Below are 14893 nucleotides of genomic sequence, written 5' to 3' on the forward strand. Positions count from 1 at the left end.
GATGGTTGTGGACTGATTGAGAGGCTGAGAAACTTCATCATAGCAATAAGTCACAGGGAGTGTTTGTTTTTTGGGTTAAAACTTCACCTTACCTACAGGTAGGTGCTGTAAGGTTCCTATTTCTCAGGCTATATAGTCCTTTCCCCAAAATATGTTTCAAAATGTATGAACTCATAAATAAATATATAAAAATTAGTATCCCACAATGCATTTATATAGAAAAAGGATCTTAATGTGAGTTGCAATCATTGCACACCAGAAGCATATATGCAGCCATCTTTGAGGTAGACATAGTCAAGTCTTGGAAATGATTTCCGTACACATTACATAACTCTTCAAAGGGGAAAAAGGAGCAGGCAATACCATTGCTACTACTCCAGAAATGGGAAAACTGAAAGGCGACACAAGTGGAAAATAACTTGAGTAAGGTTACATAAAAAGACTGCTAGGTTTAGACCTGAACACAGGATTTTTGCATTGCACCAAACCACTTTGCCTCTATTGATACATACTGTATACATAATGTATGCCAGTAAAATGGTTAGATCATATCTGTACATGAACACAGAGGTAATCCTTACTACAATGTATAGATAGCTGTGTATGTAAGCTGTATATATGGTACATAAGATAATGCAATACATCGGACAATATTTAAAAGAGTGAAAATACAATAAACCAAATCCATTCATGTTTTTACTGCACATATACAAGACTTAGGCAAATACAATTTTTATTGTTACATTTACAATGAAAGTTGTACTTCAAACTAGCTGTCAATAAAGAGATATCCGTCTATTAACACAGTCTGCCAGATGTACCAGATTATTTGCTTACATACAGTAAGGATATGTGTTATTGGTCATTTTGTCACAACAAAATCAGGTTTTTTACAGAAAAAATGATTACAGTCCACTGAAAATAAATATTCTGTTGCAATATCCAAAATGAAATGGATACCATTGATTACACAATACATTGATTATACACTGTCTTTGTCAAGTTATTGTAAAACTGTTCATGAAAATCAGAAATACTGTAGACAATGAATTGATCTTTGATTTGCCAATGTAGCCAGCACAAGCTGAATCTACTATTCTGCTGGCAATATAAAATATATTGTTTGTTTTTAAACTATGGAGCAAATTTCAAAGTTGCAGACTCCACAAGTGCTCTAAAACAGGTACATTATGCAAATTTTCAAAGAGAAACCATATGTGCAGTTGAAAATTGGCATGTGCAAAGTGCATGTTTTAAAATCAGCCACTTACTTTGCAACTGTGGAGGTGGTGGAGGTGAGGAGAGAGCAAAATAACATGCATATTGTTGAAAATCAAATGCAAGTGCTCTCTTTTCCTCCCCCTGATCTAAGCACACCCTGAAGAAGGCCTCTTCCTCCCCTGCTAAACGTGTGCACACTATGGAAGCCATGTATACGTTTGGACCCAATGGAGGAGAACTGTTTTTGGTCAGGCCATTTTACCAAGGTAAATGCCTTTGAAAAGTATCCTCTATATGATCTAGACACTTTTTTTCTGTCTCTTCAGATATAAAATGAAGTCAGAAACTTCTCCAAGAGTGATACATTTCTCTGCACTGTTTTAAGTTGATGAAGACTGTCGGGACAATTCTCAGATCAATCACCAAGTTAAAAAGTTAAAGTGCTATATAAATATATGGAGACAAACTACGTTTCATCTGAATTTATATGCAAGTTAATATTTTCTTGTTCTTATGCAAATAAGACGACAGTACCATGCAAACTGAAAAATAAATGTCTTTGCATAAATAGGGATGTCCAGTTTACAACATGGAAAACAATGACGTTTGTTTATTTCATTGTGTTTCTCATCTGAAAAGACAGGAAAAACCCCCAACAAATTTGTATTTTGCTTTGGATTTGCATTTTAGTATGCTATAAAGATTTACCACATGCTTGTTCAATTTAGCATGCCCTGAAATATAGCAACAAGATAGAAAACAAATTATGGGAATGAATCAAAAAATAAAATAAAAGGTTTTCCCATGCACACCCCTGCACATAAAATACGTCAAAGAAAAATCCCAATACTAGTTGGAAAAAAAGAAAAAGCAAAGTAGTGTTTCCCATTGCACAGATATGGCAAGACCACCTGTAGTGGTACATGAAAATATGTAGTGCAACATTTAGGCTGTGCGATTAAGTCCCAGATTTAATACATGAGAAATACGAAGTGGAAAGATGCATGCCACCTTCATTTTCTTCCTTTTTATACAGCACAGGATATTAGTTAACTTAGATGTGATCAACTAAAGTAAGGCCTTTCCTAATGGAGCCAAATGCTCTCTGTATACCACAGGTAGGCTTGTCAGAGTTATTCTTTTCTTCTAACATTTATGCTCTTCTATTTACCAAATGCTATTTTTCTCAGTTTGAAGAGAGTGGCATATTTTATTACACTGGCATGTTCACATTCTGCATTCCAGTAACAGAATGGAAAGCACCAACTTTAATATTGGATTATGCGCTTCAAATCAGCCTTTAATTACCTCACAATGCATGTTTAGAGAGACAAAAAAGAATGGAATATTTATAGCATGCCAAGGGGTTTTCACAGAGGTTTCTGATTAAGCACACATTTTCAGAACAATGATTTCACTTCAGATAAAGCAGCTTTTGGGTTTTAAGGCTGCTGATTGGCTAAGTTATGTAGGTCAGGGTCACTTGCTGGATCAAAACCAAATTAGTCTGACATGCATCTACTGCTTTTGAGTTTAGACACGAATTCTAGAGCAGTCACATATCATGCATGTACTATAATAATTTTAGACTCTGTCCTGAGCCACTGAAAAAAGAAATTCTGAAAATAGTTTTTGATGTTATAGTTATAATTATTTTCTCTCCATGTCAAGTTTCCCTTTTCCTTTAATAATAAATATGCCATGGAAGATGTTCAGCAATTCATTGTTGGAGGCACATATATTTTAATTTACACTTTGAGCCAAAAAATTAAGAGAAAGGCACATAGTAAACTGAAACACTGTTTTATTGTGACATTTATGACACTGAACCCTTGATATGAACAATTCTGGGTACTCTTGATACTTGATACATAATGTCATGGCATATGGTGGCACTGATTATGATCTGACTTTTGACAACATTTAATGGTCTTTATTGACCTCAGTGCAATTTAAGTCACAGAAATTTCATCATTGGGTTTGTGGATACAGTTATGAAGTAGTTGGTCTTTATAAGCACCATTACAAACCCTCAAATTAGGGTTTTCATTTAGTTTACAAATGCTTCAATGATAAAAAAAATAGCATGATTACAGTATACACACACTTAATTTACATGTATTATAGGCATAACTGAGATAAGCTACTGAGCTAACTTTGGTTGGTTGAAAATTAATGAAATATTTAGACTGAGTAATTGCAACTTGGCTTCTAAATTGTGTAAATATCACAGTGCATTCATAAAACTAGGTTGAACGAGTTACTAGCACCAAAAAGATATTATAAATGGCTGACCTAGTATGTTTTAGTTGGCAAAGCAAAGTTTAAGGATTGAAAAAAAAAAAAGAGACGAGTCCATCTAGTGAGAGCGCATTCCTGAACCTCTGCTGAAATGAAGAATGTCTCAGCATCAATGGCCAACTTCCAATGGAAAAAAGTCCTGGGTTCCAAGATTCAACATGTCAAGGTAGCTCAGCTACATGTATTCGAAGCCTGAGAAAGTGGTTATTGAGCTGGGGGTTTCTTCCGGTACCTTGCTTATGTAATAATAGAAAGTGCTTATTCATGAGAGCCTGTACCTATGATATGGAGAATCTGAGTGGGGGGAAACATTCAGTCCTACCTAGCTATCTTTGGTTTGAAATATTTGTTTCTCCGCTGGTGGATTAATGAAGTGAAATCTGGATTCTCATTTTCAGGATATCGCCCAGCTCTGCACTGAGGTAGTCTTTGTCGTGCTTATCTTCCAGCTGGCTAAGTTCCTTCTGTTTATAGAGTGGGATGCTGCTGATTTGTAAAGAGTAGGTCCCAGGCACTATTGGTTTCTTCTTTGTCAGGTGCAGGTAACTAATTCCTTCCTTCTGGTTAATTCTGAAGAAACCATCTTCATTTCCAGAGTCAATTAAATATCGGTTATGGTTTGTTAGTGCAGTAAGAGCTGGAGTGAGTTCCAGAATGCGATCTTTGTTGTTTAAGCTGGAAATGTTGAACATGAAGACAACAGTTTTTTCAATATCCCAGCTATCGAGACTGACCTCATGTTCCATTTCAGGCTGCTCCTAAAATACATAAATAAATAACATAGGTATTATAAATGAAAATACATTCTAAATCAAAAGAAATTAAGAAATAATACCATTAGAACATGCAAAAGCTCATCTTAACCAAAATTTAATCCAACAAAAGCAGAATACTGCTCTAATGTTTATGGATGTTTTAATTAATGATCACAAAAAGTACAGGAATCAATGTTTCATGTTTTCTCTGTCTCCATTTACTGTTCTTCCAATCTGTTACTCAAATTTTACCTGTCTGTCAATCACAGAATACCTGTTGCAGGAGCAGTTTTCTGATTGAATCCCCATGAGAAAAAGAATAGATAAGCTGAAGGAGTAACCAGAATGGAAGAATGAGGCAATTTCTTAAAGAAAATAAATTGCAGTAATAGGCTTATTCTTGGAGCTCATCGGTCTATACTTTAGCTTGGCACAGATATAACATATAAATAACGGCAGTGAAAAGGTGAAGCATAATTACAGGTACGGGACAATATTCCACTTAACTATAAATGAAAGAGAAATGGGGATTTCTCTCCCCTTCCCCCCCGACTACACATAGATGTCTTGGCTTTAAAAGCAATTTAATTCCTCAATGATCCACCCTCATGTTTTTCTCTACAATGCAAAGCCTTCAATCCTCACTCAGTATCTAAGAAGCAGGATGACTATTGTAGGTTTCTTACAAGGAAGAATTAATGAGATAACTCGTAAATCTTCAGAAGCTGAATGCTTCTACCAGACACAAAAGCCAGATGTATTAAAGGCTTTTCCCCATTATTGTCTCTTTCTGAATGTATTGTTCAGTTTTGAACTCAAGCAAAGCTCCAGAACAAGTCTTCTATTCATCTTGTCTTCCTTGTTCTAATAGTTACCTCAGCATCATTTAAAGCTGTGTCATTTGTGCTACGGCGCTTCCGTCCTCTCTTGGGATAACCATTGATTTTACATTCATAGCAACCTTCTGGTGAGAGCGCATTGTCATCATCCTCTCCACTGACTGGCAGTTGATCCTCTCTGCTTAGCCCTGTTCCTGACACACAATGCCTATTCAGAGAATTAAGAAATTAAAATAGTCACCTGATTAAAACAACCATAGCCAATGACAAAAAAAAACTACAATCTTTTTTCATCTCTTTCAAGTTGTGAAATTTGCAACTGGGGACCGTTCTTCAAAAACCCAGAACCAGAGCATACATTCAGGATGGGTGATTTGGGTTTGGATTAGACAGGGAAGGTGGGGTGTTTGACTCAACTCAGATTACTTCAGCACCCTGCTCTGATGCATCCCAAACTGAATTTTAATCTGCATAACTCAGCTTGCCAACATTCAAAGCAGTGGCAGTTCAATCCATCTCACAGTTTTTGATGGAAATTGCAGAGTTCAGATATAGATATTTTTTTATTTGGATACTCACTTGATATCTTACTGCTAGCAACTGGGTGAATTTGAGTCAGGTCAAACTTTGTGATTGGGTATACTTAAGAAAACATGTACATTAAATCAGATATGTGAAACCTGTCCAATTCAACCTCAGTTTTAAAAATTCAGAATCACAATACCACCAACTTGGAATTCTGAACAGAAATCTGAGCCAGAGTAAAACCCATTTGAGATACAATTAAACCTGGACACAGCTATCCCAATCCTCCCTAATAATAATATTATGGCACATATACCCTACAGGAAGTGTTCCTTTACTGTACATTGCTTGAACATATGAAGTTCTGAAGCAGATTGATATCTTTATACAATTAGAAAATATGCATTTGTTTTGAACGTAGACATTCTTACCCTTGTCCTATTCTGAGATAACCAGGTGGGCATCCACATGCATAGCCACCTTCAGTATTTGAACAACCATAGCTGCACGAGTGCTGAGAGGAACCGCATTCATTGACATCTTGGCAAGATCCAGAAAACTGTTCATACTGAAATCCTGTAGGACATGAGCACTTGAAACTTCCTAGAGTATTGTGACAGGAAGCTCCTCCACAAACATGGGCGTTAAGACATTCATTTTCATCTGCAGACAAATGCATGAATATATTAATAGGATTTCTTTCCTTTCTCTCTTAGTCAATATCACTTTTGTATGGTTTTTCTTGCGTAAAACCTTGATAAATTTCGCCTTATACTGTTTTGTAACACAGTATGATAAGGGTCCATTTTCAAAGCATCTAACTAGCTACATAAGAACTTGGCCAGTCACATTAAAATTTACCCTAATGAGACTAAATTTACCCCACTTAAGTTTCACTAGGTGCTTAACTTTAGCCGCTTAAGTTCTGGATGGTTCAGGTAGTGGGGTTAGGTCGGGGGCAGCTACGATTTTCAGAGCTTAGCTTCTTAACCTGGTTGGCCAAATCTAGGCACTGTAATAGCAAGCTTAAATCTGGCTGGGCAATGCTCACCAACCCTTTTCCCTCCACTAACACCCCTCCCATCCACTCAAATTTGAAGTTAAGAAATGGGGTGAAGAGTCCTCCCATCTCCCACTATCTTCTCAAAGTTGAAAATAAGTGCAAGGCTGAGCGTCCTTCCAATTCTCCCTTTCCACCTGCCTGAAGATGAAAATATGTGCAGGACTGAGATTCTCTGTGATCCCCCCTCCATTTTACCCAAAATTTAAAATGTGTGTGGTTAAGAGCCCTTACAATATTGCACGGAGTTGAAAATAAGTGCGGGGGGGGGGGGGGGGGGGGAGTCAATAGTCCTTCCGATTTCCAGCCATCCCCCCAACTAAACTCACCTGAAGTTAAAAATAAGTGCTGGCTAACATCTCCTCCTTCTCCATCCATCAGTTCCTTAAAAAAATAATCCCCCACCTGATCCCCTTCTTCCACCCACTAAAAGCTCCCCAAAAGCTCCCCAAGTCATGCGCTGACAAACAAGGCACCGGCTGATGGAAGTGGGCAGAGTACTTGGAATGATTCTACTCAGTGGCATTGAAGATGAACTGGAGTGCCTAGAAAGCTTTAAATAAATTCATGGATTTGAATTTTGGATTTAATAAGTCACCTTTCCAAATGAAAGCTCAAGGGAAGTTGCAAATTCATGGACTAACCCACTCTACCCCGAAATCACTCCTGGAGAGTGGGTGAATGGCAGAATCTGTTGCTGGCAGAGCTTAAACTAGGGAAAGCTCATAGCGGAAGACCAGCAACACGGGGGCAGGTTCCAGGTCCAGGAAAATGTATCTCAGCTGCAGATCCTGAAATCACAACACCTGAGAACAAGGAAGTGTTCCCGGCAATAAGGTGGCTACCCAAACCCACTTTGTCTTCAAACCTGAACTTCTTGTTCCTCTATCAAAAGACCTTGTGTCCTTGGCCTGCAGATTTCCCCCCTGCCTTGAGGATCCTGTGAACATAATATTGAACTCCCAGACCAGGCCTCGGCTTGCTCGGTGTTGCAATGCCTCCAACTTGAACCGTTACTATACAGCTTTGAATTTTGTGTGAATCTGAGCCCAGTGACTGCATATTCAGGACCCAGGAATGCAACCCTGTGAGTAAATCCAGGTGGGAACCTGGCAATTATCAGCATACTAAGAAAGTTCATACAGAGAGACAAGACTATCTGAATGCAATACAAGCCAGTCAAACTGCAATCCCTATTTACCTTTAATCAAAGTGAACACATTTTATCCAGCCAATCGCTCTCTCTTTTTTTTTTTTTATCAACAGCTCTTAAATAATCTTCAAGTTCTCATGCAAGTAAAATGAGTAAGTGAAAAAAAAATGTCTAGACTGCCAGAACACTTGGTATGCATAATTAAAAGCAGAAACGTCCTAAAGCTATGCAATGATAACAAGAACAGACATTTTTATATGCTCGTTAAAACTAGCAGGGCCAGACAGAGTTAAGAGACCTTACAACATGTTCTTGAAGGCTGGGGGTCAAGACAGATTTCTCTGTACCCATCCTTCCAAAACCAGTCAACCAAATAATCAAACCAGGAATCCAAACAGCCCTGACCCGTGTCAGGATCTATCATGGGTTTTTTAAAAAAATGTTTTCACTAGAACACAATAACGTTGACAGGCATTGCTAGAATGGGAAACCCTTACCAGACTTTAGAAAGTAACCATTTCACACAAAATTAGAAAGTACCTGCATTATTTCCCTAAACCATGGCGTTTTATGCAGGAAAGGATTCTTTTTAGGATCACAGCTACAGCTAGAATTTTTATTTTGTTTTCCCATGCATCTAACAACAGGTGTTAATGCGCCTCCAGAAATCAACAGTTTTCCCGAACTCTTCCAAAACTCTTGGGTGTTATACGAACTCAGGGATAAGGTATCATCCCTCCAAGGATTTTCTCCTAGCCTATGTCCATGGGAAGACTCATATCAAACAGACTGAACCATGTCTCAAAATATGTTTCATGAATTAATTTAATTTCCTCTGAGTTTTTGGCTAAAAACCGGCAAATACCGATTTTGCAGATCTCTTTTTACTGTGTTTTAAATGAGGTTTATCGAAGTGCCGCATGGTAGTCTGGACCCTAACAGATATTATTCAGGCTCTTTGAATAGGCTGTGAGCACATTTTCCTAAATGTATGCTTCGCTTTTTTTTTTTTTTTTTTAATATTACATCTTTTTGTGAATACACTTATTTTGCCTTAAACTCCAGTAATTAAAACATTTTCCTTTAGACAGAGAAATAAAAATCACTTGCCGACACACTGGTTCCACTGGTAGTGCTGCAGATATCCTTGTGGGCAGCCACATCTGTATCCTCCCATTATGTTCTGGCAGCCGTGCTGGCAGCGATGGTTCCCATCACATTCATCCACATCTGTAAACAAGGCACAGTGCAGGCTTTAGCAGCAATTTCATCTCAGCAGTGCTATTAGGATAAGCAGTATTAAGCTTGTCGGGGCAATATTTCTGTTTCTAATCCCAATAGCAAGTAGAGTTGATGTCAAAACCTAAACTGGATATAAAGTCAATGCGGGGATCAAAACTGGGGCTTTAGCCAAAGCTACTGAAACATTTTAAAAAGTAAAAAATTTAAAATGTGAAAGTATAAGATTGGATATTTAGCAACAATTTACGTAACAAAAGAATGGTTGCTTACTGGCCTCATTATATTCAGCAATAGACGTTAAATGGTTATAAAATCAAAATATATTGAAAAGGGATCAGAGACTGTAGTTAAAAATGTTTAGCATTAGGGCTGTCCCAGTGGTTTATTAGCAGTGCTGCATAACTGCCATACAGAAACCATAGGATTGGCTCCCAGGCCAGGTCGACTTTGCTCTTCCTCTGCTGCCTGGGGCCAGAGTTTTGCACTTTATACCAAGTGTTTCAAAATATGGCACGAAGGAGATGTGCTACTACTGTTTTTTCTGACCAACAAGCCCAGATGGGCAGCATGGATAGGAAGGGGCAAGCTGTCAGACCATTGCCACAGCTGCTTCTAACTTGACTTGGCCCTTGGTCTCAGGCCTGGCGCTACCAGGTGAGCAAACTGTATAATTGCACAGAGCGGCACATCCGGGAGGGAGGTGGTTGCGGTGAAAGAGGCCCACCAAAAGAGGCAGTGAGTGGCCCGTGTGGCTGCCAGTGGAAGAAGAAAGAGGCCCGCACTCCAGCTGTAGAAGAGGGAGTTCATTCTGCAGCTCCTCCTCATGTGCCATCTGGCCCGAGGTACTCAACACTCATGGTGCTAGCACTTCCTGTATGCTCATCTCGTGTGTTGTGAGATGAACATACAGGAAGTGTTAACACCGCAAGTGTCAAATACAGCAGGGTTATCCGGCACAGGAGGAGGAGCCGCAGAAAGGTCTTCTACAGCTCTGAAATGAATCTTGCCTCCTCCAAGGAACAAGGGACCAGGTGGCAGCAGCAGAGGAATAAGAGACCCTGTGGACCCTGCCTTATTGCTTGCATAGGTTGTGTTTGTGTGTGTGTGTGAATAACAGCCTGCTTGGGGTGAGTGGATGTGAATGGGAGCTTGCCTGGGGGGATGGGTATGATAGGTGGGAATGGAAAGTTGCTTGGGGGGATGGGTGTGTGTGTGTGAGAATGGGAACCTGCCTAGAAGGGATGTGTGTATGTTTGAATGGGAGCCTGCCTGGAGGGGATGGGTGTATGTGTGAATGGGAACCTGTGTGGGATGCTTAGGTGCATGGGCGGAATCGGGCATCCCCCGGTGGGCCGGTCGCTCTAGTCATGTGGTCTGCCAAGCACGGCTATGACAGAGCCACGCTCAGCAGACCACGTGGTATCTCCGGGGCCGGCTGGGGCGGCGAATCTCCGGGCCGGTCGTCAGCGGGAATCCGCCCCTGCTTAGCTGTGAATGAGACCCTGCCTAGGGGTGATGTGAGTGTAAATGGGAGCTTGCTTAGGGGGATGGGTGAGTATGTGTGGAGGTGTGTGTGAATGGGAGCCTGTCTGAGGGATGTGTGTGTGTGTGAATGAGAGCTTGCCTGGGGGAATGAGTGTACATGTGTATGTATGAATGAGAGGTTGCTTGAGGGGAAATGTGTGTGTGTGTGTGAGAATTGGAGCCTGCCTAGAAGGGATTGGTCTATGGGTGAATGGAAGCTTGCCTGGAGGGGATGGATATATGTGTGAATACAGTCTGATGAGGGGGGGGGGAGAATGGGAGCCTACCTGGGGGCATGGGATATGTGTGTTAATGGGAGCCTGCCTATAAGGGATGGGTCTGTGTATGTGTGAATGGAAACCTGCCTTGGGAGTGTGTGTGAAAAAAAGGTTTGTGCCCCCCCCACTAATCCACGACAAGCTCAGAGTGACTGAAAATCAAAAGTTTTCAGGTATGGGAATTTTGCCCTTCTTGTTTTAATTATTGGGTGTTTGATTTGTCTGCTATTTTGAAATATTTTATTGCTGTCTAGAAATTTTAAAACTTTATGAGTTCTTAATTATTAGATGCTATTCTAATTATCATCTGTTTGGAAGCATTCTTTTTTATTCGTATCATTTACCATGATTGATTAATCTTTCTTGATTTTATTGTCTGGTTTATGAGGAATGGTGATGTTTCTGTTTCTCCACTGCATGCAGAGACTGACTTGTTGCAGTTTCCAGTTCAGTTTCTGTCTACTTATTTCTTTGGTGTCTTTATTCTGTATTAGGTGAGGGTCTGTCTGTGTTCTGCATGTGTAAGCGAGGTGAGGTACTCTGCTAGCAGGTAGTTGTTATGTAGGAATTTAGAGCAGACTGGTTTGTTCTGCTTTCCTAGTAGGAGGTGTTTTCGGGCCTGGTGTGATATTTGCCTTTTCATAGATAGGGTTGTTCCTGTTTGCATGCTTGCAGTTAGTACTGTTTTTGGTATGGGAGTTTTACTATATTGTCATTCAGTTTACTCAAGGCTGTCTATGGGCCAAACTCACACTTAACATGCGTTCCAATAGGCTTAATGCTATATGGGTTCCACACAGGTTTTTTTTTCCAGTGTTTTCTGGTGGCATCCAGCTACAGGGCCCAGCCGGCACCAATTTTATGTACTGGTATGTGAGAAAGGAGCACCTCGGGATCATTCCTGCACAATTTAGAAATTTTGGACCTGTGGATGTGGTAAAATAGGTTCAGGGGTGTGCATCAATTTTGGCAGTTTGGATTGCTGGAAGGAGCAGGGCTTTTTTTTCCCAGCAGTGAAAGGGGGCCTGGGGACAGAGCACGAGGCTGACAGTTTCTATTGTGTGTTGGTTACTGAGAATAACAACAAAAATGTAACAGAAAAAAAAAACCAAAACAGGACGGGGAGGGAGCGGCGGGCAGCACAGCAATCTTTTTTGCACAGGGCTGCAAAAATGCTAGCAAGAGCCCTACGTGGTCTCCTGCAACGATTCTGTAGGAACAGGGAATTCCATGGCAGGAGCTGGATTGTGCAGCTGCAGAATCACGGGGCACTTTAGGGAGGGAGGGAGGTGTTGCAGGTTTTAATAAAAAGATAAATGTGTTCCGCAGCATTTGCAGGAGAGAACAACGGTGACTTTGATTATCAGGTCACAGCTTTCAGGCAAGGAGCTTGTGACAGCAGATTTAGGAATGATCTTTTTTTAAGGCATTTCTCCTCGGTGCAGAGTGAGGAGCCTCGTTCTTTTTAACTATCTGTATAGGAATTATTAGGATCCGGGACGGTTTTCTCCAATTTTGTACACAGTGACAGGGAGAATCTCCCCTTTCCCTCTTCCTCTCACTGTAGTTACGTGTGCCCAATGGCCCCTCTATCCTTAGAGTGAAATTTGAGCATATATTTTGTAGTATACTAAAAAGATAATTAACGGAGTAAGGTGTTGGAGGTTGGGGGACTGCAAAAGTGAATAGAACAAGGATTTAGTTTTCTTTTAAAAAATCGACCTCTGTGTTTACAGCCATAACAGAAATAATGCATGAGATCTAAAAATCAGTGGTTAGAGAAATGGTTTTACAGAAACATTTCCTTTGAGGCACTTGAAAAAGAAAAACATATTTGCTGCATTTACTTTTTATGAGTTTAAAGACTTCAGGTAAAGAAGTCAGTAAAGGTAAGACATCAGAAATTGCTGGGGGATGCAGTCTAATCTATTTCAGGCTAATTTTAAAATGAGCGCACATGCTCGCTGCAATTTTAAACCGCGCAAGTAAGTATGTGCCTAAGCTTAAGAGACCGCGCGAGAAAACGTACTTCGCATATCTTTCCTAGCACTTTTCCAGCTTTTACGAGAGTGCGTAGGCGGATTTTAAAAACCTGCTCGCGTGAGGGACAACCCAGTTTTTCCAATTAGCTCACCAGTTTGCCCAGTTAATATTGAGGTCTTTAAGACCCCTCTTGTTCCTCATCCTACACTCCCCCCCAGTTGTCCCAAACCTCTCGCCTTGTCCTAAAACTTGAGATCTCCAGACGTGCTTCTCATCTGGAGCAGCAGTAGAGTTACATGGCTAACAAGCCGACGCGTGCTGCGGTCTCTGGGTTTTAAAATAGGGGGTTACACACGTAACTGTTGGCTCTGCCCAAGAACACCCATGCACCACCCATTCCCCGCCCCTTTTCCGCCCTCTTATTGTTGACGTGTGCACAGATATATACGCGTGTAATTCGTGGCTTTTCAAACTCCGAGTTGTGCGCGTATGTGGGGCAGGAGCAATGCTCTTAAAATCGATTTCTTTCATTTCAGCCCAGCAAATTCCACTGCATAGAAACTATGTGTAAGGCTTAAAGGAATCCATATTTTTATCAAGCACTGCAGCAACACTTCAGCAAAACAAACCACTGTACCTTCACAGCTAGCTCCAGCCTGATCAAGAGCAAAGCCACGCTGGCATTCGCAGTTAAAGCTCCCTGGTGTGTTCTGACAGATGCCTCTGGCACCGCACAGATTGCCCTCAGCAGAACATTCATTGTTATCTAAAAGAAAAAGTTAATTGCATTTGTTTTATTTTGATGGGTAACTGTTAATGAATCACGATGGGCTATACTGAGCAAGACAAGAGCATGACAATTATTACAAGAACTTGAAATGAAATCCTCTCTCAGATGGAAAAGTGAGCATGGTACAAGCCGAACCCCTTAGCACATGGTTGGCTGAAACAGCTACTTTTGTGATGTTGTGAAGGTGCAAGACCTTTTGTAAACCATCTATACATCAGCATCATTTTACCACTAATTGTACCACCACAGTAGTCTATGGGTACACTGTCACGCAAAACTGACGTCAGCCAATCAGCCCCAACCACGCCCATAGAAGTGAATGGGTGTAGCTATGCCTTCTCCACCCCTAACTCCACCCATTCTGCTACCACCCTATAGAAGTGAATGGAGTGGTCCTTCCCATGCCCTGTCCCAAACCAAATCCCTATGATGTCACTAGTATGACATCACCAGAAGTCCAACCCTCACCACACCCCCAAAAAATACGCCCCCCTAGAATGTCATCAGAAAAGGCCCTGTCACCTTTTAATGATGGCAGAATTAATAGACTCTGGCCATTTTTGAAGATCTCACCAGAAGTACAGCATAAACACAACCCATACCCAAAAATGCACCCCCCTAGAACATCATCAGAAATGTCCCTGCAACTTTTAATGATGAAGAGCCGGAAGAAGGTTTTTTTTTCTAGCCCCTCTATTTTAAAAGTTACTAGCTGTGATGTGGCAGGAAGTTTTCTCTAATTTTGTACACAGTGACAGGGACAATCTCCCCCTTCCCTCTTCCCCTCACTGTAGTTACGTGTACCCAATGGCCCCTATCCTTAGAGTGAAGTTTGAGCATATATTTTGTAGTATACTAAAAGGATAATTAACGGAGTAAGGTGTTGGAGGATGGGGGACTACAAAAGTGAATAAAACAAGGATTTAGTTTTCTTTTAAAAAACAGACCTCTGTGTTTACAGCCATACACAACAACCATGCACAAGCAGCCCTTAAATACATTTATTATGAACCAGGCGCTGTAGGAAGTTTTGGTGGAATAAATCCTCTTTTTCAGGCTGCTAAAGCATGTAATGAAACAGTGACCAGAAAACAAGTAACTGAATGGGTTATAGATCAAGATGCTTATTCGTTACACAGACCTGCTGGGCTACACCCATTCACTTCTATGGAAGTGGGCAGGGCTTATACTGGAAGTGAACACTGATTGGCTGACATCAGGT

At 40.6% G+C, this 14893-nt stretch overlaps 1 protein-coding gene across 1 annotated transcript in view; it reads right to left on the reverse strand.

Annotated features, from left to right (window-relative positions):
* Positions 1 to 683: 683 nt before the first annotated feature.
* Positions 684 to 14893, reverse strand: part of FBN1 (fibrillin 1) — a 292212-nt gene continuing 278002 nt past the window's right edge. The window contains exons 62-66 of the mRNA XM_029574409.1: positions 13519 to 13647; positions 8965 to 9084; positions 6073 to 6304; positions 5153 to 5324; positions 684 to 4280 (exon numbers count right to left, since the gene is read on the reverse strand). Coding sequence (XP_029430269.1) covers positions 3888 to 4280; positions 5153 to 5324; positions 6073 to 6304; positions 8965 to 9084; positions 13519 to 13647 — 1046 coding nt within the window. The 3' untranslated portion in view covers positions 684 to 3887. The remainder of the gene's footprint in view (positions 4281 to 5152; positions 5325 to 6072; positions 6305 to 8964; positions 9085 to 13518; positions 13648 to 14893) is intronic.

This window comes from Rhinatrema bivittatum, chromosome 13, assembly GCF_901001135.1.
Source record: "Rhinatrema bivittatum chromosome 13, aRhiBiv1.1, whole genome shotgun sequence".
Lineage (NCBI taxonomy): Eukaryota > Metazoa > Chordata > Amphibia > Gymnophiona > Rhinatrematidae > Rhinatrema > Rhinatrema bivittatum.